The 23,342-nt window shown below is 42.9% G+C and overlaps 10 protein-coding genes across 10 annotated transcripts; 7 read left to right on the forward strand and 3 right to left on the reverse strand.

Moving 5' to 3' along the window:
* Positions 1–364: 364 nt before the first annotated feature.
* On the reverse strand, positions 365–1,732 carry SAMD00019534_118250 (hypothetical protein; the record flags this gene model as incomplete). Its single annotated transcript, XM_012892973.1, has 1 exon — positions 365–1,732. The coding sequence occupies one exon, from the start codon at positions 1,730–1,732 to the stop codon at positions 365–367; it is 1,368 nt and encodes a 455-aa protein (XP_012748427.1).
* A 1,428-nt stretch (positions 1,733–3,160) lies between these two features.
* On the forward strand, positions 3,161–9,211 carry SAMD00019534_118260 (hypothetical protein; the record flags this gene model as incomplete). Its single annotated transcript, XM_012892974.1, has 7 exons — positions 3,161–3,205; positions 3,307–5,092; positions 5,158–8,402; positions 8,474–8,569; positions 8,652–8,964; positions 9,043–9,096; positions 9,162–9,211. The coding sequence occupies 7 exons, from the start codon at positions 3,161–3,163 to the stop codon at positions 9,209–9,211; spliced, it is 5,589 nt and encodes a 1,862-aa protein (XP_012748428.1).
* Positions 9,212–9,332: 121 nt separating this feature from the next.
* SAMD00019534_118270 (hypothetical protein) lies at positions 9,333–9,734 on the forward strand (the record flags this gene model as incomplete). The annotated part of the gene is made up of 1 exon (XM_012892975.1): positions 9,333–9,734. One exon carries the CDS (start codon positions 9,333–9,335, stop codon positions 9,732–9,734), a length of 402 nt encoding a protein of 133 aa, XP_012748429.1.
* An 82-nt stretch (positions 9,735–9,816) lies between these two features.
* Positions 9,817–11,528, reverse strand: SAMD00019534_118280 (hypothetical protein; the record flags this gene model as incomplete). Its single annotated transcript, XM_012892976.1, has 8 exons — positions 9,817–10,103; positions 10,166–10,541; positions 10,605–10,667; positions 10,774–10,870; positions 10,945–11,025; positions 11,090–11,200; positions 11,281–11,327; positions 11,394–11,528. 8 exons carry the CDS (start codon positions 11,526–11,528, stop codon positions 9,817–9,819), a joined length of 1,197 nt encoding a protein of 398 aa, XP_012748430.1.
* Positions 11,529–12,158: 630 nt separating this feature from the next.
* SAMD00019534_118290 (hypothetical protein) lies at positions 12,159–13,943 on the forward strand (the record flags this gene model as incomplete). The annotated part of the gene is made up of 1 exon (XM_012892977.1): positions 12,159–13,943. One exon carries the CDS (start codon positions 12,159–12,161, stop codon positions 13,941–13,943), a length of 1,785 nt encoding a protein of 594 aa, XP_012748431.1.
* Positions 13,944–14,220: 277 nt separating this feature from the next.
* On the reverse strand, positions 14,221–15,112 carry SAMD00019534_118300 (hypothetical protein; the record flags this gene model as incomplete). Its single annotated transcript, XM_012892978.1, has 4 exons — positions 14,221–14,382; positions 14,473–14,826; positions 14,896–14,954; positions 15,022–15,112. 4 exons carry the CDS (start codon positions 15,110–15,112, stop codon positions 14,221–14,223), a joined length of 666 nt encoding a protein of 221 aa, XP_012748432.1.
* A 1,144-nt stretch (positions 15,113–16,256) lies between these two features.
* SAMD00019534_118310 (hypothetical protein) lies at positions 16,257–17,489 on the forward strand (the record flags this gene model as incomplete). Its single annotated transcript, XM_012892979.1, has 4 exons — positions 16,257–16,410; positions 16,510–16,706; positions 16,787–16,937; positions 17,011–17,489. The coding sequence occupies 4 exons, from the start codon at positions 16,257–16,259 to the stop codon at positions 17,487–17,489; spliced, it is 981 nt and encodes a 326-aa protein (XP_012748433.1).
* A 344-nt stretch (positions 17,490–17,833) lies between these two features.
* Positions 17,834–18,817, forward strand: SAMD00019534_118320 (hypothetical protein; the record flags this gene model as incomplete). The annotated part of the gene is made up of 1 exon (XM_012892980.1): positions 17,834–18,817. A coding segment is annotated over one exon (984 nt), but the record flags the coding sequence as incomplete, so codon positions are not given.
* A 1,223-nt stretch (positions 18,818–20,040) lies between these two features.
* On the forward strand, positions 20,041–21,668 carry SAMD00019534_118330 (hypothetical protein; the record flags this gene model as incomplete). The annotated part of the gene is made up of 3 exons (XM_012892981.1): positions 20,041–20,304; positions 20,385–21,150; positions 21,229–21,668. Coding segments are annotated over 3 exons (1,470 nt in total), but the record flags the coding sequence as incomplete, so codon positions are not given.
* Positions 21,669–21,948: 280 nt separating this feature from the next.
* SAMD00019534_118340 (hypothetical protein) lies at positions 21,949–22,798 on the forward strand (the record flags this gene model as incomplete). Its single annotated transcript, XM_012892982.1, has 2 exons — positions 21,949–22,061; positions 22,180–22,798. 2 exons carry the CDS (start codon positions 21,949–21,951, stop codon positions 22,796–22,798), a joined length of 732 nt encoding a protein of 243 aa, XP_012748436.1.
* Positions 22,799–23,342: the final 544 nt, after the last annotated feature.

A 23,342-nucleotide genomic window follows, 5' to 3' on the forward strand; every position in this document is an offset into this window, starting at 1 on the left:
TCAATGACGCCAATTTATTTGCAATAATAATAATGTTTTGATGTCGCTTCGCGTTTTCCAAAGTGTTTCACTCAATCACTCCATTCGTTCATTCATAGACAGTGGGTCTTCAGTTACTAACTGTCATACTCTCAAGTGAACGTTCAATAATATGACACTTTATTTTGAAAAGCAGACACAGGAGTGCAGATAAGTCTAGCCAACTCTGCGCGCAACACACACAATCACACCGAACTCACCTTTCTGCTTTTCAAAATAAAGTGTCATATTAAGAGTACATCTCTTTATTAAACTTTTTTTTGCTAACTAGCGAGACTTCGATGTCCCCCGTCGGAGGGCGATAACACTTTGGCGGGCTATGGATTCATACTTTATTGAAGACATACTTGATAGGATTCCAGCTCCAGCGATCCCTCTTTATCGGTTTGGACACCAACGAAAATGGACAGTTGTTGGGAAGGTTAAGGGAGTAGTCTTTTTCAAATCCACGTGGGTCCATATACATGATGATGGTCTTTAGAGTGGTACATTGGGACAATGTTGTGAGCCAGGCCATTGACATTTCTTGGTGACCTTGTAATTGTCGCAGTTCCAATCGCACAAGACTCTTGCTAAACTGTAGTGCGTTGACTAGTATTTGAAGGACCACCTCCTCGTCAGCGCCATCAACTCGCAAGTATCGCAGTTTAGTGTTGGACGAGAAGAATTCATGTGTGTCTGGCCGATATTCACCTCGCAAGTATTCTTTGTGGTCGAGCTTGATGTGCAATCTCTCGATGGTGGACGGTGTGTTTATCTTGAGGAAGTACCATAACTGGTCAAACTCGTTGACCGCATGCGATGGTATCCTCTTCCAAACAAAAGACTTGACCGAATCTGGAATAAGGAGGAGGTATCTATCCACATCTGTCCTGTCAAATCCTTCGTCATTCATCATTGGGAAGGACATTGACAGGTGCTCAAGTGTGTTGCTCTTCTCCAACCTGTCCAGGAACACCTGATCCTCTGTGTAGTATGAGCCGAGATCCAGCGACCTCAGGGTGTCGCTGCTCTGGATGACAAAGTTTGAGAGATTGTCGTGAAACATGTGCTGCGCGCTTTCATCACTGTGGCCATGAGCATTGACACTAATCGAGAGATGCTTCAACATCGTGAATCCATTGAGGAATATGAAAAACTGTGTCAAGTCATCACGATGCAAGCTACAACTATAAAGTTTTAAAGATTTGATGTGTCCAAAGTCATAGGGGCCACCTTTAGGGAACGACGAGATGATTTCCCAATCGTTGCCAACCATATTAAAGAGAGATCGATCGATTGTAATGTTCCTGAGCGATTTCTTGTCCTGGATAAAGGTGAACAATGCGCCCAGGTCTAGAGTGTTGCGGTTGCGATCATAGTTCTTGCTCTTGACTACCATAGTTGTGAGGTTGTCGCACTTTGAGTGCAGCCAGTCGAATACCTGCGTTAACGTCGTGTTGTTATCGAACCATTGATGGTTGGTGAAGTAAACGATGGTCAACTGCTCCGTGAAGACCATTCTCTCGGTGATCGCCTTGATGATCTTGCTCTCCCAGCCATCGACATATTTGCCAAAGATGATACCACTGGCTGCCAGAGTGTATCTGTTGTTGCTGTCAGGATCATTGTCATACCTGCACTTCCACCTTTCAACATGTCTATGTGAGTCGTCGTCCGGTTTGTTGCTGGCCGCCTGCTGTAGCTCAATCATATTGTCTAGCTCTGGACGGAGGTAGGTGATAATGATATGTCGTGTTGAGACAATCGTATTAGTCTTCCAAAGTGAGAAGCGATTGTTGAAGGTATTGACAAGCCAAGACTCATCAAAAACTAAATGCTTTGGGTCATACAACAACTTGAGATTGATGCTGTACAATGATCTGGATATGAAGCGGAAGTGTGACCATGAGAGTGTAGACAGCTGCAATCTCCAGATATCATCAACATCATCTTGCCAACAGAACAGTATGATCCTAAATTGTACTTGAAGAGGTAGATCATTCATAGAATGAATAATATAATTATCTATTTGTTTGAACCATATTAAGTAAAATGAAAAACAGTTTATATATCCAAACACAACAGACACTTTGGAAACTGATTTTTGTTGAATCAAAAGATATTTAGTTTAAATAGAGATAATAATACAATTTCCTTAATAACTAATAATAATAATAATAATAATAATTTTAAATGATTGATTGGCTAGAAGTAGACACAAGTGTGTCGAGTGCGGTGAAAAAGGGGAGTCTGCATTTCCAATCGAATGTCAAAATCATGTCAATGAAGATCAAAAGGTAACATCTCCACCAACACAACTGGTACCCCGATCCTCTCCAAAGGTAAGATATTGCCTCGGGTGTGTTTGCTATTGACCATAAAAAAAATTTAATGTACTCTTAATATTATTGAACGTTCACTTGAGAGTATGACAGTTAGTAACTGGAGACCCACTGTCTATGAATTAACGAATGAAGTGATTGAGTGCGCGAAGCGACATCAAAACACTTTGGAAAACGAATCATTCGACTCTGGAAGTTCCTCATGATACAAAAAAGTGAGGATCAAGCATTACTAACTGTCATACTCTCAAGGTATGTCCTCTTGGTTACACCAATCATTATAAATATAAATAAATAAGTTTATATTAGATTCGTTCATTCATAGACAGTGGGTCTTCAATTACTAACTGTCATACTCTCAAGTGAACGTTCAATAATATTAAGAGTACATCTCTTTATATTAAAGACAAAGAACAAAAAGGTTTTATCGACTGTGGGGATCGAACCCACGACCCTAACCGTGTAAAGGTCATGTGATAACCAACTACACCAAGTCGACATGTTTTTTCTTTATTGTCCTCCCGTATTTTGTTCCGGAAAAATTTTGCAAAATTGAAGGGTATGTTATTTAAATCTAAAATATTTCCTCAATTACTACCTTTAAGAATTAACTAAATTATTAAACAAAGAATAAATATTATTAATATTATTTTAATATGATTTTAAAATAGTAATAATCGAATGATTGAAAACGAAACATTCGTCAACATTCACACTTAGTCCTCTCAACTTCATACGACAAATCGAACTATCATCAATATAATATACATACAGAACAGGCATTCATTCACATTGCAATGTCTATTCGAAAGCAGAACAAGGTCAACTACTTTAGATTAAAGGTATGTGTTCGAAGGACTGATTAAACAATCATATTCTCCAACATGGCATGCCTCCTCTTACACCACTCATATCCACTCATATCCATTCAATATAAATACAGTGGTCTGAACAAAAGGAGACCTTTAAGCTTCACGATCAACACTCGACACATCATGCCAAACCATTGTCATCACAACCAGTCGAGGAGAACCTGACACTGACTGTGTTTGTTCAATTGTTGGTGTCGAAGCGACCAGGTGACAATGACAAGGGTTTGCGATCAATGAGCAAATTGATCAGAGACGAGAAGGAGAATCCAGACAATGTCAGTTGTCCAACAAACTTTCAGAATCCAGTACTGGCGCCACTATTCCAATATCTAAAGCAGTCGCCTCAGTGTATCGAGTTGTTCAACTTGTGGGCATTGTACACTGATAAGCCCGACCTCTATGTCGATGTCTTTAGTCATCTGCTAGAATTGATTGCAATGGTCATCGTGATCAATGATGACCCGACACTGGCACGAGTCAACAAACATATTACCGAGACCATAACAGAGAAGAATCTGGCCAGTCTAGTGTCGACCGTCATGGCCTACGAGACCAATGGCAACATATCCCTGTCGATCAACACATTCCGTGTGCTGTCAGCACTCGTACAGTACTCTGTTAGGTTGGCCAAACTCATCCAGTCCAAGTTCCCATTCAATGCGCCGGCCTTTGAACAGTCATTGAGTGACATGTCGGCATTGGGTGCCTACCACGGCACAAGACCATTCGTCATCCGTTTCATCTTGGCATTCTTTAAGCATCAGAACTACAAGTTGACAACATCCATCGTGGCCAGCCGCAACATATTGAATCTAATATTCAACAAACTCAACTATGACCATCATTATGTCGTGTTGGACGTGATTGAGGCAATGGACAAGCATGTACTCAAGCCCAACTTGATGTCAAGACATGACCGACTTAAACTGTTCACTGGACAGTTCCTCACAAGAGTGACCATCGCCTTTGCCAAAGAGGACATGCCAGATGATGTACGCGATGCCATCGCCACATTCCTCACCATCCTCTGCACGTCGTCCACACATGGCATGGCCCCATCGGACCCCCGCTGGCATTGGTTCCGCGACGACCAGGACGTTTGCAACGAGTCAACATTGATATTCAACGTGCTGTCAAGTCTTGAGCCACACAAGTTCCAACAACATCATGCACTGTTCATCAAGATCATCAACTCGTGTCCAGACCTGTTCTTTAAATTTGACCTGGTGCACCCATCACTCAACATGCTCTGGTTCAACAGGAGTGCGATGTTTGTCAAGATCCTGATGACCACTGTTCCGCGCCAGCCACGCAGTGGCACGTTGCTACTTGGTGGCATCCCGTCGTCGCCGCTCACACTCATCTCGATGCTCATCCCGCCACACATGTCCAACTTCAACTTTGGTTTCGATCTCTCGCCATTCGTCACGTACAATCAATCATTGATCTATCTACTATGTCTACGTCGTGTCAACTCTGTTATTGCAGAGATGACTCAAATGGCCGACTCAACGACGACGACCACAGCAACAGAGTCCTACACTGGCGCAGAGTTGGAATCATTCATTGGAGACCTCAAGCAGGGTATCAAAGAGCGTATGTTGCCATTGTTATACTTTAAGGACAATGCCAAGCAGTTCAAGGTTACACCATTGGTCTATGCACAGTACATCTCGATATTGGCCGAGTACACCAAGTTCTTTGGAGTCAACGAGTTCCTTCCCATTCGTCTCTTTGATCTTGACATGATCCAACAATCCGATGCCCTCGTCCAAAAGCATTTCATCCACATCCTCTCCACATCCAAGACCTTCCAACGTCCATCCCAGATATTCACCAATCTAACAGAGAACAATGGTATGTTTGATTGACTGATGGGATAGATCCAGGTACTAACTTTAACATCAACTTCAATCACTTAGAGTCAATATTCACATTGGTACTCAGATTATATTTGAGATGTAGACAGAGTGCGTTGAGATCAATGTACCATCAGTTGTTGTACAAGTTGTTGTCGATCAATAACTTCTTTGCTGGCGTGGATCATGAGATTGATTGTTGGATTGAGAATGTGGACTGCGCACAATCATTGCCATTCTTTGTCAATGTATTGCACGAGATCAACAACAACAAGTTCAACTATTTAGATATATGCCAACGTGTTGCACATTGTCTAAATGGTGGTGGATCAAACGACTCTTTGGTATCACCAGTATTGATGGCTGCTATATCATTGTACCTGTCCATGTCAACGATTGATGATCAGGTATCATCATACCTGGCCAAGGTCTTGGTGTCTATTGGATCAAACTCGAGCAGTGCACAGACAATCATGGCGTTGATTCATCTCCTCCATCAAAAGAAGACCATTGGATCAGAGTTCTCGGTACTCGACACGCTGAGACAGTCGCCCACCAAGGCCCAGTTGTTGAAGCAACCAAAGGACTTCAAACTTGGCAACACAATTATGGACAACGTATACCAATTCCTCGTTATCCAGGCGAGAGATGGCGACCAACATATCACCCAGGACGATAAATCAGTGATCAATCAATCTGGCATCTTGGTGGACAATGTCAATGTGCAATGGAAGCATTTGAGCGAGAAGGACACAATCAACATACTCAAACATACACCAATCATTCAGATACTCTCACATCTGTCAGTGTCGAGCACAAAGGATGTTGGAGCATTGTTTGATAGATGTGCCGCACGAATGATCATTGCCAACAATATTGAGCAACTTCCACCTCGTCGCATGGTCTCGATCATACCATTGATGACACAACTGGTAGCTCAACATATTGGATCAGAGACGATATCTCAGTTCCACTTTGATCTGATATCAATCATGTTTGATACATTGATCTCGACCAAGTCTGCCAAGGCCATCAAGCTTGCCGACGACCTACTTCAGAGCGCTGTCATTAGCAAGAGATGGGCGTCGGCGCCCGTCACCCAGCTGCTCATGCAGTTGCTGATGAGCAATGACGAGCACTGCTTCAACGTTGCAAGACAGCCAGCCAGCGCCATCATCACACAGTTTATCCAAGATCTAAAGTCGTCCAAGCACACCGAAGTCGTGCCCGACTCTTTCAAGGCCATTCAATCAATCATACCATTCGTGGACTTTGAGACCTGTCTTGACATCATGCTCCATGTGTCGGCCAGCACTCAGAAGTCGCCACAGCTTCACAAACTCTTTGTCCTCATGCTGCACACCCTGTCCCAGTTCAGTGACTTTAGGTCGTGCCAGCCATTGGTCGAGACATTGTCACGCTATCAACTTGATGTCGTCATCCCAGAACAGTTACTGATGTTGACCAACAACACTCAATCCAGTCAGCACAGAGTGCACTCGACAACTTACAACAATGATCAATCAGTGGCAACACAAAGAGTTGGACTGTACAAGTTATTGCGAGATACTATGAAGATCAACGTTGATGCTATTGTTGGTGCTGCCACTCTTGACAATGCCATACTACATCTACTACTGTCATCTTTGGCCAATCCATCAGTGTACCATCATGCCACACTTGTTAGCATCATGTGCGAGAACAACTTTGCCAGTCTCACCGCAGCACTCACTCAACGACCAACCGACGCGAGATTGATGATGGCATCCATCGTCCTGCTAAATCTTGATACAGTGCAAGCTCAAAGATTGATCGAACACATTGCCGAACAACAACAAACACTCAAGGCCATGCTCTCCAGCAACAGCAAACAGTGCTCAACTACCAACATCATATCTTCACTCTATTGTCTGTTTAGACAGTTCATGAACAGTCCATGTGCTGGCATGACAGAGTCGATCAAGGTCATTGCCAAGTCAATAAGTGTAGACTTGTTTGATTTGTACAAAAGACATGACATCCTGGCCTCATCATCATCGACGACGACGCACAGCAACAGCAAACAGTTTATCCGAATGGCCATCCAACTTGTTCAGTTCCTCTTTAAGCAACTGGATCATCAATCGATTGATGTTGGATCACTGTCCTCCCCTCTTCAGATTGTGTTGACCCCCCAGATAGACTCTCGAGTTGGTCAAGCAGCCAAGCTCTACATCAACAACCTCAAGCAATGTCTCAAGGACATAGAATCGCCACTAGTCGACACTCTCTACACAGAGCTGTTTCCAACGTATTCTCCACACATTTCAAACGGTGACTGTCTGGACATTGTAAAGTTGTCACTAAAGACACCAGACACTACCAACCTCGCACTATTGGTCAAGATGATGGAGCTCAGATCCAAGGATGATGTCAAGGACATTGGTAACCTCATCCACTCAACACTCCTTGGTACTGGTAGTAAGATGACCGTCCATGTCTGGAGCGTACTGAAGGACTCTGCCAAGAGGGACTCAATCAAACGGTACCTGATGGTGAGAATACTCTACAAGGTCTACTTGATGAACACTGATCTTTGCGACAATGGACAACATTTGGATCATATATTCGAAGCGTATGGTGCCACAACTCATCCAGTCGACTGTCTACTGTACCGCATCATCTATTTGCATCAGGTTGCCAATCCCGACTTGACCGAGTCACGCATTGGTCGTTGGGGATCAAACTACTCTGACAACATGAGCTTCAACAACATGTTGATTACCAACACATTGTTCAATGACAAGCTGTTGGAAGCCAGTGTGCAACGCTTCCCAATGGAAGCCAAGGCCGACATGACCCAGGAGCTGCCCCTCCTCAACCTGGACATCTATACTCAGAGTTTGACCACACAGACCTTCAAGTACGACCCGGCCTTCCTCCTGCGTCTGTTCAAGTCGTTGTTGGCCACTGCCAGCGAAGACTCGCTCAATCGTGGAGCATTCTACACCAATGGTCCATTGGCATTCACTCTGTCGGCACTCTCGTCACAGGATAAACCGATCAGAAAGCTTGCACACAATGTGTTGGAGCGATTCACTCTGTTGCTTGACCAATGGAAGACTGCAAGTCGTACAGCCAAGGACCAGCTTCGTGTTCTAAAGGTCATCAAGCATAGTCTAAAGTCCAAGGATCAACATGTACCTCCACTCTACACAATGTTCTTGGTCAGGACCATACCATTGTTCTCCAAAGATGCATCCATTCATCCAGTTCTCCGTTTTGAGATATTGACCTACTTCCAGAATATCCAAAAGATGGACTTTGGTGTAAGTTCTCCGTACAATGAATGATCAATCAATCGATCAATCTAACAATCAATTCATACTCCACTCCATAGTCAATCCCATTCATTAGCAACCTTGCAGAGTTCACCAAGAGCAAGTTCATTTATTGGATATTGGATACAATCAATCAATCATTGCCAGATAGCTCGGTATGTTATCAATAATACTTCCCAACCCTGGAACAATCCCACGCAATCATACTAACTTACCATATCTACATCAATAAAATAGAGCGAATATATTATCAAGAAGAAATTGAAGTTGGCAGATTTGTTATCATTCTTTGATAGCCAAACGACAAAGACAAAGATGAAGTTAAAGATTATCGATCTGTTGACATCTTTGGCAAAGTCTGGTGCAATGATATTGGTCAACAATGGATTGTTGCCATGGATGACAAACATCATCTCCAACGGCAGTATCTCCAAGCAGGTGTTCCAGTCCATCCTATCATTGCTTCAAGTCACCCTTGAGAACATCCCATCCTACTGCAAGGACTTCTCTGAGGCCACATCCATCTGTTTCTACCTCTTGGACTATATTCGTAAGTCATCCAATCACAAAGACCTGGAAGCACATCATCATACCATACTCACTCGCATTATCAATCAATCACATTTAGTGTCCATCGATTGGGTCAAGAATAGCAATGAGTTTATGGACATTATCATGTCGAGTATGAAGTGTCTTGTTTGTGCCCTTTCAAGCAATCACTCAATGGTATCCATTCCATTGGACAAGGTACAGAGATTGGTGGCCAAGTTGGAATCAGTGCCACAAGCCAACACTGAGTTGTTTGAGTTGGTCGTCCGAGTGATCTCCCTCAACCCAATCAGAAGCGTTGCACATCGACACCAAGCTCACAATGCCAGAGACATTGGCTGCAGTGGTCCAGGTGGTCAMAAGCAGACGATGAACTTCACCATGACATGTGTCTCCTCCTCCGACCTTGTTGTGGCCGAACTGAGCCAGCTCTGGGTGGTTAGCAGCTTGCTAAAGTGGATCCAGAACCTGCTGTTGGCCAACTTTGCCTTTGCCAAGCTGTTCTCCCAGGAGGTCGTCCACCAGCTCTGCTCGATGGAGAGATCGATGGCCTTGCGTCATGAGCATCCACGTATCAACCTTGTTCGCATTGTCAACATTCTGGTCATGTCCACTCACCAGCAGATGGCTGGCGACAAGGCATACTTTTTGGATGTTAACACATTACTACATCCTGCCACCAACTTCAACTTGCCACTCGTGTCATCACTGGACATGAACAAATATGAGCAAGTGCTCTCGACCATTCGTCAATCATTGCCAACAATGTAGGACACCAAGGTTTAGAATAAATCAAGACATTATATATATATGATATTTAGTCGTAGTATCTTTCACAACTGCCAAGGAGAGTCTATCCCAGTGGCTGTGGCTGTGGCTGTGGCTGTGCATGTTCCTGTGACTGTTGCTGTTGCGGCTCTGGCTGTTGCTGTGGCTGTGGCTGTGGCTCTGGCTTTGGCTGCTGTGGCTGTGTCTGCTCCTGTGGCAGTGGCTGTTGCTGTTTGTTCTTCCTCTGGAAGAATGATGATATATCAGATTGATTCAATATTGCTACTGATGGTTTGTCCTTCTCTTTCTCCATTTCCATTTCCTTTTCCTTCTCCCTCTCCTTCTCTTTATTCTCCTTCTCCTTTCTATTCTCTGTGAATGTTTGATTGATTGATTAGTGACCAATGCATTGGCTATGGCTGAATGACACATACCCTCCAAGACCTTATCCCTCCATTGTTGATAATTATCATCCTTAACCTTCTTGAATGCTAGTCTCTCCTCTTCAACAGTCATTGATCCATCGTTCATTGGTGGTGGCACTTTTGATTGACTATGCCTAAGTGATTTTGTTGACGTTGTTGATGTTGTTGATGTTGTAGTAGTACTTGGCTCAGTGGTGCCACTTGAAGGTGGTGTACTATCCTGTGAACTTGGTTGCTTGTTATCCAGACTGGACCTCACTCTCTTCTTTGGAGGTGATGTCTTGCCTGTAGGACTGAGAGGTGGAGGTAGTTTGAGTACAAGCTTTGGTGAGGTTATAGGCAATGGTCTGCCAGCATAACAATGTTCTTGAATCGATCCAACAATCTAGATTGGGACAGTCAGTTAGTCAGTCAGTGAACAAGGAGCCAACATCCAGCAGTGACTTACTCTATCAAACTCGGCCTTTGAGAACTTGCAAATGTCCAAGAACTTTATCTGTGATATATATATCTAAAGGTAATAGGTAGGTAGGTAGGTAGGTCCAGGTTAGTTAGACAGCCAGCCCATCCAGCCAGCCAGAATTACAACCAGCCATCCATAGAAGTATTGTCCCTACCATGTTTTGTTGTGTCATGACATAGAGTGCTGAGCAAGTGTACTCCACATTGGCCAGATCCAATTGATTTGCTGTTGCACCAAGATTACTCTTGTATCTGTTGGTGTGTATAGACATCCTGATCAGTATTGATTGATCCGTATTGATTGAATGAATGAATGACAGACTTACAGAGCCAACAAGTTCAATGTCTGTTCCACCAGTTCAGTGTGTGACTTTAGTTCTGGAAGCATCTCTATCAACTCTGGAACACTAGTATGTCGTCTAGTATTATTGTTAGTGAGATGCCAGTGTAGTATTGGTCATGTTAACATACTGTATACTAAGTATATTCTGAAGGTTCCTAACAGCCAGATAGAACAACTTGTCCGTCGTACCACATTGTCCAATGAGCTTTGGCAAGTCCAACTCCTTCAATATATTCAATCTAAAGTTGTCAAGAGTAAGTATGTAAGTCATGTAATGTTGATTGATTGATTGATTGATTGAGTTTGACCATCATCATACGTTTGGTAGGCCAAATATACACAAGCAGTTGGTTTACATATCTCACACTAGTAGATGTCATGGCCCCATATTAGTTAGTAAGGTTAGACCAGGTAAACAAGATGTATACATACACCACCTAGACCCTGTGGCTGTCTAATAGTTGCCTTCCTCATCAACTCTTTTGCCTTGTTGATGATACTCTTCTTCTTGATACCCAATGACTTTGCCAACTCGCTGAGTAATGTTTCAACATCACCATACTCCATTATCTAACTATATATCTTGTGTTGTATATATAAATATATAAATAGAATGAATGAATGAAAGAATGAATGAATATATATGATTGATATGAAAGTGATAGAGAGAGATAGATAGAGATGAAAAGTAAAAGACAAGGTCAAGTCAATAGATTGACTTTGTGAGAGAGATGCTAAAGACACCAAAGTCAATAAATTGATTGACTTTGTTGTGAATAATAAATAATGTCCATGAATGAATATATTATTCAATCAATCAATCTTTAACCATGGATGGTTGTTGTTTATCTTTAAGTTTTGTGGATTTGGGTTTAAGGACAATGACGTCCTCTCAAAAATGATGAATACTCTTTGATGCCACCTGCCCACGGGCTCAGCAATAGTAAAAGGCGATTGGAGCGTACGTAATGAGCAGATGGCAGAGCTTATCTCTATCCAATACAATAATAAATCTTTTATTTGATTGATCTTCCAACACAAATTATGGGATTGAGTGTTTTCATTCAAAAAAGGAGGGAATCAATATTTCAATTTGAATATTCAAATTCAAAATGACAGTTTGATACCCTTCGAGGAAACAAACATTAAGTAATACTATTATTATTGTTGTTGTTGTATTAAGACAGTAAGATAGATATGGATAGATTTCTCATTGTCAAACCATCTAATAAGACAACAGTGTCATCTGCTGCTGTTGTTGACACCAATGATTCCAAAGCACCTCCAGTGGCAGCGACAACAACAATAACATCGTCTACAGTAGGATCAGACAAAGAGAATCAACCAGATAATAAGATTCAATCACATTCTAGCAAGACTACCACAACAACTCAACAGCAGGACAAGAAGACGACTACAACACCACAACAACCTACAACTCCAAAGAAGAAGAAGGCACCTGCCGCCACACCAAAGAAGTCAAATGCTTTTGCGAACAAGTCAACTACATCCACTACCGCGACAACTACCACTCCCGCCGCTGCCGCCAACACCTTGTCATCGACAACATCACAGACTCAGACTCAACAACCACAAATGCAACAGACATGCCTATCATTCTTCTTCAAGCCATTGTCCAGTAATGATGAACCTGTGTGGAAGTACTTGTTTGAGAAGGAGGCAGCTGATAGGGCTGAACGTGAGAGGTTGGAGAAGGAGAGACAGGAACGTGCAATGGAGGAGTTGCGTGTGAAGAAGGCAGAGGAGAGGAAAAAGAGACTGGAGATCAAGAAGATAAAGGATGCAGAGAGACGCAGAAGAGAGGAAGAGGAGTGGCAAGAGTATCAGATGATTCAAGAAAAGAGGAACAAGGGTGTGGAGATCATACCACATCTCTATCTGGGTTCATTCGTCGCCGCCAAGAATGTCGAGTGGCTCACCAATCAAGAGGCACCAATCAGCAAGATCATCAACGTCACCACAGAGATAAAGTGTTACTTCACCAAGGGCAAGGACACAACTGTCGTTGTCCAGGAGGATGATGATGAAGAAGAGGATGAGGATGCCGAGGATGAGGAGGATGAGGACGAGGATGCCGAGGATGAGGACGAAGATGTGGATGTGGATGCGGTTGATGAGGCTGCCAAGGATGTAGTCGTCAGCGATGAGCCACAGACGACCGTGTCCATGGATGGCCAGCCAAAGGATCAGTCCAAGGATGATGTCGTGATGATCGATGCCACCACTGTGGCGCCACAAAAGGATAGTGAGCAAGACGCCATGGTTGACCAACCTCTCACTGATCAAGCCAAGGATGTCGAGGAACAGCCACAACAACAGCAACAACAACAACAAGTAGAGGAAGAAGAGCCAATGAAGGAGGAGGAGGAGAAGGAGGTGGAATTGGTAATTGATTACCTCAGAGTACCTGTGGCCGACAGCTCAAGAGCACAGATAGAACAATACTTTGATCAATCTTGTGTGTTCATTGAGACTGGAATCAAGAGTGGCGCCAATATATTGGTACATTGTCAACAGGGCAGGAGTAGATCACCGACCATCATCATTGCCTACCTCATGAAGTGCTGCAACTGGACATTGGAGCGTGCATGGACAGTGGTCCAAGAGAAGAGTCCAAAGACTCTAACAGTCAACGATGGCTTCAAACAAAAGTTAATGGCACTGGAGCACTCGATATTCAAGACAAACTCAAACGTTGAATGCTTCCTCAATGGACGCACTACTACTGCTGCTGGCCATAATGATAGCGCCACTGGCGGTGAGTCCCAGAGGTCGTTGCGCGCAAAGGCCCTGACCGACATTAAGAACAGACGTGCCAATGGCTCGAATGCTCCACCCGTCAAGCCTGTCGACACCTATGATGACTGTTGCGTCGAGGATGAGGATGACGCAGATGCTGATGGTGATAAGCTCATCAGCACATTGGATGATCTAAAGGTAGTCAAGCGCAGGAAAGAGTAATGTTGTCGATTATGATGTTGTTGCTTGTTTGAGTGAGGGAGAGTGATCAAGAGGGACAGTGAATGTCCTTCTTACTCTCTGCCTCACCGAGTTGGATAATGCTGCTTGCTGAATAAACTCTATCTTTTAATACAAATGGTTATGGTTGTTGTTGTTGTTGGGTCCTAGAGGTTGTCCAGGGTCCAGCAAAGCCCCTGAGCCTCCAGTGGGGGAGGGTTGTCGTCCAGCAGCGTATGATGATGTAGGTGGAAGTGGTCGTCGGGTAGCCATCCAATCCTTACTTCTTGGTTCTCAACCATTTGAGACAGATGATCAGAGTGATGATCGCCAGTAGGAGGAAAATGATAAACAGTAGTATGATCTTGTTGGTGGCCACACGTCTTGCCATGCTTCCAATAACCTTTCTTGCAGTCTTGACATTGTCATCTGTTTCATCAAGCTATAATATGTTATGATTGATTGATTGATTGAGTCAGTGATGGTCCTAACCAAGTCCAGTCCCAATTCCAGTCACAATTCCAATCATTACCTTGTTCTTCATTGATCTGATTTGATTACCCTGCTCTCCCAACTGCACTAGAATACCCTCACCAATCTGCTCGTTCTGTGCCGATGTCTGTTGGATTCGTACCAGACGGTCGGACGACTCGTTGACGACCTCGTAGCCACCGAGCAGATGCTGTCGCTGCTGATCGTACTGTGATTGATAGTCCTCTGGTGCGTTGGAGAATCCCGCGTCTCTATTGAAATCATTGCTAGACGTTGTCGATGCCTTCAACACATCCCTCTGGAATCTTTGCATATCTGTCTGGTACTGTCTAATCTGTTGCTGTATCTTGATCCTCTGTGGATGTGATTGACTGATCCTATCCATTTCATTTATCTATATAATGTTGATGCTGGTTGGTTAGTGACTCGGCCTTCATTCAATCATTCAATCAATCAACCATACATATTGAAGTCCATCATTTATATCTTGTTCGGCATCTCTTATGGCTCTCTTCTTGCTCTCTGTGTTTGAGTGTGATTAGTATTTGTGTATCAATCAACTAATCAATCAATCAATGAATGATCATACCTCCAGTATAGTTTGGCAACTGCTTGATTCTTCTGGTCAAAGCATTGCACACCTTTTGATAATTCTCATTAACTCTATCGAATGAATCCATATCTATCTATATTATATATGTATGTGTAATTATGTATATGTATTCAATTTAACAACAAATAAACAAAGAAAAACACAACAAGTTGAGTACAGGCACTCTCTTGGTCTTGATCAAATCAGTGGACCTCACTATGAACAAAAATCTTGGAACAGTTGACATTGTCTTTAGAAAAGTTGATTTTTGAAATTTTGTACGTGTTTGACAAACGAACAAAGGGGGTTGATTCCTCACTATCAAGGGTTCGCTCAACTATTGATCATGTTGTTGAACAGATACCAACTCAATTGTAATGTACAACATGTTAGAGATACATCTCTCTTCTATCTCTCTCTTGATCTTGGATTGCCAAAACATCGATATCAATCAATCAATCAATCAATCAATCAATCAAATATTTGTGTGTCGTTCTCTTTATCAGAGGAATGAATCTAAATGTCTGAACACATATAGAGATATAGATAATGATATACATGTATTTTATAAATAGATAGAAAGCAAAGTATCTGATGATGTCCCGCACATGGAAGTAAGTAAGTATTGTGGATGCATGCGGCCATTGGCTGAAACCCAGCCACTACTCCATCGGTAACCCGACTGCCATCGCATCAACAAAAATCTATTCTTGGGCAGATCAATGAAAATTATAATTATTCTTTTTGATAATAATTTTGGACATGTCTTTGTATCTTTGAGTGGGAGTGTGTATGCGATGGCAGTCATATGAATGTGACAGAGGGTGTAACAAAGCAAAGTATGTGTGTGTTGTTGTTGTTAGTGTGTGTGAAAGGGAGATGGGTGGATGGGTGTTGAACATTGATTCGATTTGCGTCTGTCATTCATTCATTCAGTCTGCCAGTCATTCATTCATTCCATTCCATTCATTCAATCATACACGCAAACATATATATATATTGATATATTTATATAAACAGGCCTACTACTATATACATTGTATATAACACATACCTAACTGTATTTCTAAATAACAACTTCATCACACAACAACTACTCAATCAATCAACTTGACAGGTACAGGATTTGATTGAATCAATCACAGCAACAACAACAGATTTATACAATACTCAAACATATAAAGAGCGACTCTTTTCAATTCACATTAGCAGCAACTCAACAACCTTAAGACATGCCACCTCCCCCACCACCAGGACCACCACCTCCCCCAAAGGCCACTCCTCCTCCAAAGACTGCTGAGAGAGGAGCCCTTCTCAACTCCATTCACAAAGGAGCAAAGTTAAAGAAGACAACCACCAATGATAGATCTGCCCCGCAAACAGTTAGTATGTAGACAAACGAACTATGATTGATCGAATCCATCATGATTGATTCCAAACAAGAGTACTAACAATCTTGGTTACGTCCATTCCTAACTAATATAGCACCCAAGGGAGGAGCTGGAGGCGGCGGCGGCGGCGGTATGCCAATGCCAGGAGGTGGAATGCCACGTCCAGGTGGCGCCAAGCCAATGGGCGGCGGCGGTATGAGTGCTCCAAGAAGCGAGGACTCTGGTTCCTCAGCCCCACAGCTTGGAGGTTTGTTTGCTGGTGGAATGCCAAAGCTCCACAAGCCAGCAGCTGTAAGTAATAACAACCTATCATGTTGATATGTGATATGACGACGAGTAATCTCTAACATGTCCTTTCTTCCTACTTTTAGGCCCCTGCTTTTAAGAAGCCACCTCCAATGATGGCACCAGTAGCTGCAGCTCCACCACCCTCAATGATGTCCAAGCCAGGCCCACCCCAGTTCAAGCCACCTCCCCCTGTTTCCGCTCCACCCTCATCCTCCCCACAAATGAAGCCAATGGGTATGTCTATCACATCACCATCACATTGACAATACGACTTGATCGACAAGCAAACTAACAATCATCAATCCAGCCAAACCACCCCCTATGATGTCAAAGCCAACTCCACCACCTCCAATGATGTCTAAACCAACTCCACCACCTCCAATGTCCAAACCAACTCCACCTCCACCCGTCGGAGCCACCAGAGCCCCACCAGGACCACCCCCAGCGGCCAGAGGCCCACCACCCCCTCCAACCAGAGCCTCCACCACCCAGTACGACGACAGCGAGTTGAGAGCTGCTCAATCGACCATCAGTGATTTGGAGTCTCGTTTGGCTGATGCACAGAACAGGATCAGCGAGCTCGAGAGTCAATTGCATCAGGCACAGTCCTCGTCAGGTCCCAAGGGAAGAAAGGCAGTTGCCATGTACGACTATGAGACCGACGCACAGCTGCACGATCTCTCCTTCAAGGTTGGTGAGTATATTACTGTTACCGAGCAGAACGGAGACTGGTGTACCGGCACCAAGACTGGTCCATTCCCAACCAGCTTTATCAAATTCGAATAAACGCGTAAAATTATTATCATATTCAATCATTTAGCCAGACCCAGGACTTGAGCGATCACTTTTATCCATCCAACCAACTTTTCAAACAAATACAAATGAATATAATACCATTGTACATCATTGCCAGCAAGATATTACCAAATGTACATGACCGATTGGACAGGGTGTGCATGGGTATGTCATGCAAGAAACTCTACTCTGTACTGCTGGACACGACAACATCAACTTTTAGAATGGGCAACACTCTAATGGAGGCAGTTACAAGTTGCGATCGATCAATTAGTCCATCTGTTAAAGAGCTCACATTTCACCAACAATTCAATCAAAGTATCATGATGTCTCTATCAACTACATCGATAATATCTCTTATCTTTGGGAAATGCTTCAACCAACCAATTGTCCCTGGTGCGTTGCCCTCTACCCTCATATCGCTTAAATTTGGGGAATGCTTCAACCAGCCCATTGTACCTGGTGCGTTGCCCTCATCCCTCGCAACTCTTGTCTTTGGGGACACATTCAATCAACACATTGACCCTGGGACACTTCCTTCTTCCATCACTTCGCTTGTCTTTGGCCATAGTTTCACACAAGAACTACTCCCAGGAACACTGCCATGTTATCTCAAGACATTAACATTTGGATATGTTTACTATATGGACCAGTTGGACAATGATGTTCTTCCACCATCACTCAGAAGATTGGAAGGGCAAATAGAGCATACAATTAGTCCAGGATTCCTCCCGGAAGGACTTCAATCATTGAAGATCGATTACTACTTTAACGATAGGTTGACAATTGGAATGCTTCCACAATCGCTCAAAAGTTTGACATTGTCATCTGCATTCAACAAACCAATTGACCAAGGTGCATTGGGACCAGCACTCACATCACTAATATTCCAAAATGGTTTCAAGAGACAAATGACTCCAGGAATGTTGCCTCAATCTCTACAAACACTTAAATTTGGTTACCATTTTAACAGGACCATTTTTCAAGGAGCACTTCCACTCTCATTGACAACATTAATTTTTGGGGATAGATTCAACAAATCACTATCCACAGGGGTATTGCCCCAGTCACTAATCAACTTGTTCTTTGGTTCAGACTTTGATCGAAGGCTCAATGGCGCACTTCCCTCATCACTACAATCATTAACACTTGGATCATCATTCAGACAGAGCCTTATCGATACATTGCCAATATCTCTCACGTCAATAACATTCCACGATACATATAGTTGTGAGGACATTTCTTGTCTTCCAGTCAACCTCAAATCATTGATATTCAAAAAACAATTGTTTTTGGAACAAAATCAGTCCTGGAACAATGCCACCAAAACTTCACACATTCATTGGCCTTGACTCTGTTCAAAGGATTAAACCTGGACTTCTTCCATCTACATTGAAATCATTGACTGTTGGAAATAGAAACAAACATGTTGACTTGTCCAACCTTCATCATCTCAACTACTTGACTATAGCCGCTCTTTCAAAATTGAAAGAAACCTCATTGTCATCACAATTCTCATCCCTACATGTCACAGCTGGATTCGAGTTCATTAGTGACATGACACCACCATCATCACTTCAAATGGACTCGCTAACAATTGAAATACCTCATTTCTCTCCACAAAGTGTTAGGTTATTTAACCTTCCAAAAGAAGCAATTAATATTAGCAAGTATAATTATCTAAAATCCCTTTCAAAGTTAGTTCCCAATGTCAATACCTATCATGTAAAGGCAAAGAATGAACAGAATGAGATTGAGAGTGTGTATTCCTACCGAAGGATTGACAAAAGCCATGGAATTGTTCTCAACAATGACAAAATAATTGTTTTCCATTTACCCAAGGATTGAATAAATAATTATTGATTGTAAGCTCTCAATAATATTATAAATATGTTTTCAAATTTTTTCTAGTTGAAAAAAAGGTTAGTTTTTTAAGGTTTTTGAACTTTTGATCAAAAAGTGGCCCCGATTTAACGGCTTAAAAACAGTTTAAGGAAGGACGATTTTTTCAAGGCTCCATAGTTGAATGGTACAATACTACCTTTGGGTGGTAGTGGTCTGGGTTCGATTCCCGGTGGAGCCCATTCTTTATGATGGAATGGTCCCAAAACGAACTTCCGATCAAAGTTTTGTTGTTGTAGACCCCAAGAAAACTCCAGAGAAGAAAGCCAATACCAAAAAAAGTGCTAATATCTAAATCTGCTCCAATGATAGCATTTTCAAATGAGCTTGTCTGTAATAATTGGAAATAATCTGTAACAAAGTCTTTGCATTACTCATTGGAGTTATTCGATAATACGAAGGTTGTATGATTGAGTTGAAATTGACTAAGACAACCACCTTACCTTACAAAATGAAAGATCAGGATATTTTGTGTAGAATCTTGATTTTAGAGGTGGGAAAAGTTTAATTTAATTCAATCTCAAACATTGGTCGTAAACATGGACTTGGCTGGCCCAACAACAGATGTAGATCATAATATTATTGTTCAACCTAAACATCGACTACCAATTAAACAACATCTACAAATACGAAATACTACATAATGAAATATATAACAACACTACTTTGTTTGACATTGATTCTGTTGGGCGTCTTCAGAACGTCCTTAATGGTCAATGGAAGCTTTGGAATTGATGTCAGCTCGCCAATCTCCCAAGGCATTAGTACTGCAGATTGGCAATGCTTGGCTGGCAAGAACCAACGTGTCGTCATTCAAGCATGGCAAGGAGGCTACGGCCTAAACACCGGAATCACCAATGCCATCCAATCAGCCCATTCCGCTGGATTCCAGATCGTTGATATTGTATGTTCTTTGACTCCGACTCTTCGACCTTTGCAAAATACTCAAACTTTGCTAACTTGATTGATTGATATCGATATTAGTATGCCTTCCTGTGTCCTCAGTGCTCTGGCAACAACCCACCATCCAATGCTATTGAGCAAATGATCAATCATTTGAGTGGTGTCAACTTTAATATGCTCTGGATTGATGTTGAGCAGTGCAATGGATGTTGGGGCAATGTCAATGACAATGCAAACTTTGTCGCTGCCACTGTCAAGGCTGCCGAGAGCATGGGTGTCAAGGTAGGCATCTATTCATCACTTGGTGAGTGGCCTCAGACTGTTGGCACATTCGATGGTCTGTCAAACTACCCTCAATGGTATGCCCATTATGACAATCAACCATCATTCTCAGACACTGCCTACTATCAATTTGGAGGTTGGAACAACCCTTCAATGAAGCAGTACAATGGTGGTTCAAATCAATGTAATGTCAACGTTGACTTGGATTACTATGCAGGTGGTGGTGGTACCTCATCATCTTCATCATCCACAACAGGACACTCCTCCTCCTCAGGACCATCTTCGTCAGGACCCTCCTCCTCGTCTTCAGGCCCACATAGCTCATCGTCGTCCACTAGTCCACACAGTTCCTCATCGAACGGTCCAACATCAGGTACCACATCGGGTACAACATCGGGTACAACATCGGGCACTACATCCGGTACTAGTGCTACCTCTGGAACCACAACTACCTCTGGCCAAACTTCGGGAACAAGTGGACAGACAACTGGAACATCGGGACAAACCACAACCACTACCTCTGGTCAAACCACCGGCACAAGTGGACAGACAACCGGAACGTCTGGTCAGACCGGCACCACCTCGGGAGACTCTACAACCACAAGCGGCCAGACCTCTGGTCAAACCTCTGGTCAGACCTCAGGTCAGACAACAGGATCGACCTCAGGTACAACCTCTGGATCATCCTCTGGACAAACCACATCTGGAACATCTGGTCAGACTGGTACCACCTCGTCGACTGGTACCACTAGTGGTGATAGCACTGGCCAAACTGCTTCGTCCTCAGGCCAGACAACTTCCATGACCAGTGGCTCATCGGGTCAGACAACCGGTGGTTCATCCGGCCAGACCACATCAATGACCAGCGGTTCCTCAGGTCAGACCTCCACAGGTTCAACTAGTGGTGGTTCATCCGGCGGTTCATCATCAGGACAGACTGCCTCCAGCGCATCAACTGGCTCATCTGGCTCATCTGCCTCTTCTGGTTCATCAGGTTCATCAGGTTCATCCAGTTCAGGTGGTAGTTCATCAGGTAGTACATCGTTTAAAGTCGGCACCGGCATCACATCTACATGTGTTGTATGTTAGATATATATATAGATAGTTATAACTAATAAAGGTATATGATGATGGCGAAGTGTGTGAATGATGTCATTGGGAACCATGTGCCACAAGGTTAAGTGTCAAGTTGACACACAAAACTTTCTTTGAAGGGTGAAACTTGGAAGTTTGATCGAAACCTGAGGTCATCTAGATGTTTGATGGGTCGTCGATTCATTGTTTGATCCATCAAAACAGGTAAATATATACTTACATAGATATACTTACAGCATACATACATACATACATATAAATATATATAATGTCTAAACGATTGAGATTGGTACAGTGTCTACTATGGTTCCCAATGCACATGTGTTTGATTGCCTTCTTGGTGACACTATCATTGAAGTTATCAGGTTCTACAATGTCATGGTATGACACCATCATCATAGATACATCGACACTTTGACATTGACATTGACAGACTAGACACTCACACAAACACTCATACAAACTCAAACAACGACAACGACGACGACGACGACAACAGGTATAGAACAATGGTACCATTATGGCTGATGGAGGCATTACTCATTTGGTTCGTTCTAGTTATCAAGAGTGTCACTTATAAGATATGGGGAGTGTTGTCAGTGCTGTCATTCGCATTGTGGACAGCATTGTTGGCAGTGCGATTAGAGGATACAGGCGATTTATCTTGGTGGGGCGTCATGACACCGTTCTGGATCTTCCTGGCGCTGATCAATGTGGTGCGACGCGAGAAGCGCAAGACCGACTATGACAACTACTCTAAAGGCAAGAAGGTGTTTGAAGTGGGCTTCTCCAACCTGGTCGCATCACTGGCTGTCTTTAGTGTGCTGCAAACACTGGTGATGAGCGGCGCGGCACAGATCTCATGGACACTGCGGTTCATACCATTGTTCTACTACATCTTTGTATGTCTGTTCACATTGTTCTCAATGTGGCAACAGGAGAACTTTGACTACACTCAGTCTATACTTGGTCTGATAGCGGCATTCCTCATACTACTCTACTTCAAAGGCAACAACAACATGTTGCCCTATAGCTCAGTGATGCTCATTCCAGTCTACATCCTAGAGATCGTCATCTTCTTTACGATATTCACCAAGCGTATGACTAAACATTTCTAAGAGAAAGAGAGATGGAATGTTATTAGCTCATGTATCTATCCATCATCGCTTCATGTAATATATATAATAATAAACCATTCATTTATTAATGTTTAGATTTAACATAAAGATGATGATCATCGTCATAATCCTTGTTTGGCATCGCGCGAACCCTAGAGGGGCTAGACGACCACGACCTCGAGCTTCAATCCCCCAGGCAACAGGGAAACACTCAACACCCCCACCACCTTTAACACCAATCGCATTGGGAACACACACATCCAAACAAATAACAACAACACCACTCAACTCACTATTCGATTACTTCCATCCACCATCACTTCAACACATTAATACCCACCTGTAACTTGCCATTAATGTTTAGTCATCTATATTATCAATACAATTGTTCAATCTCTGACTTTGATTGACACTATCATTCATTCATTCCTTCAAGTAGTAGTAGTAGTATTTATCCTACCTGTACATATAAATAATAAGAATATATAACATGAATATTGGGAATTGGTCAAGACCATGGAGGAGGTCATCACCATTCCTATTC

The sequence above is a fragment of the Acytostelium subglobosum genome (assembly GCF_000787575.1).
Source record: "Acytostelium subglobosum LB1 DNA, scaffold: scaffold35, whole genome shotgun sequence".
NCBI classification, from domain to species: Eukaryota; Evosea; class Eumycetozoa; order Acytosteliales; family Acytosteliaceae; genus Acytostelium; species Acytostelium subglobosum.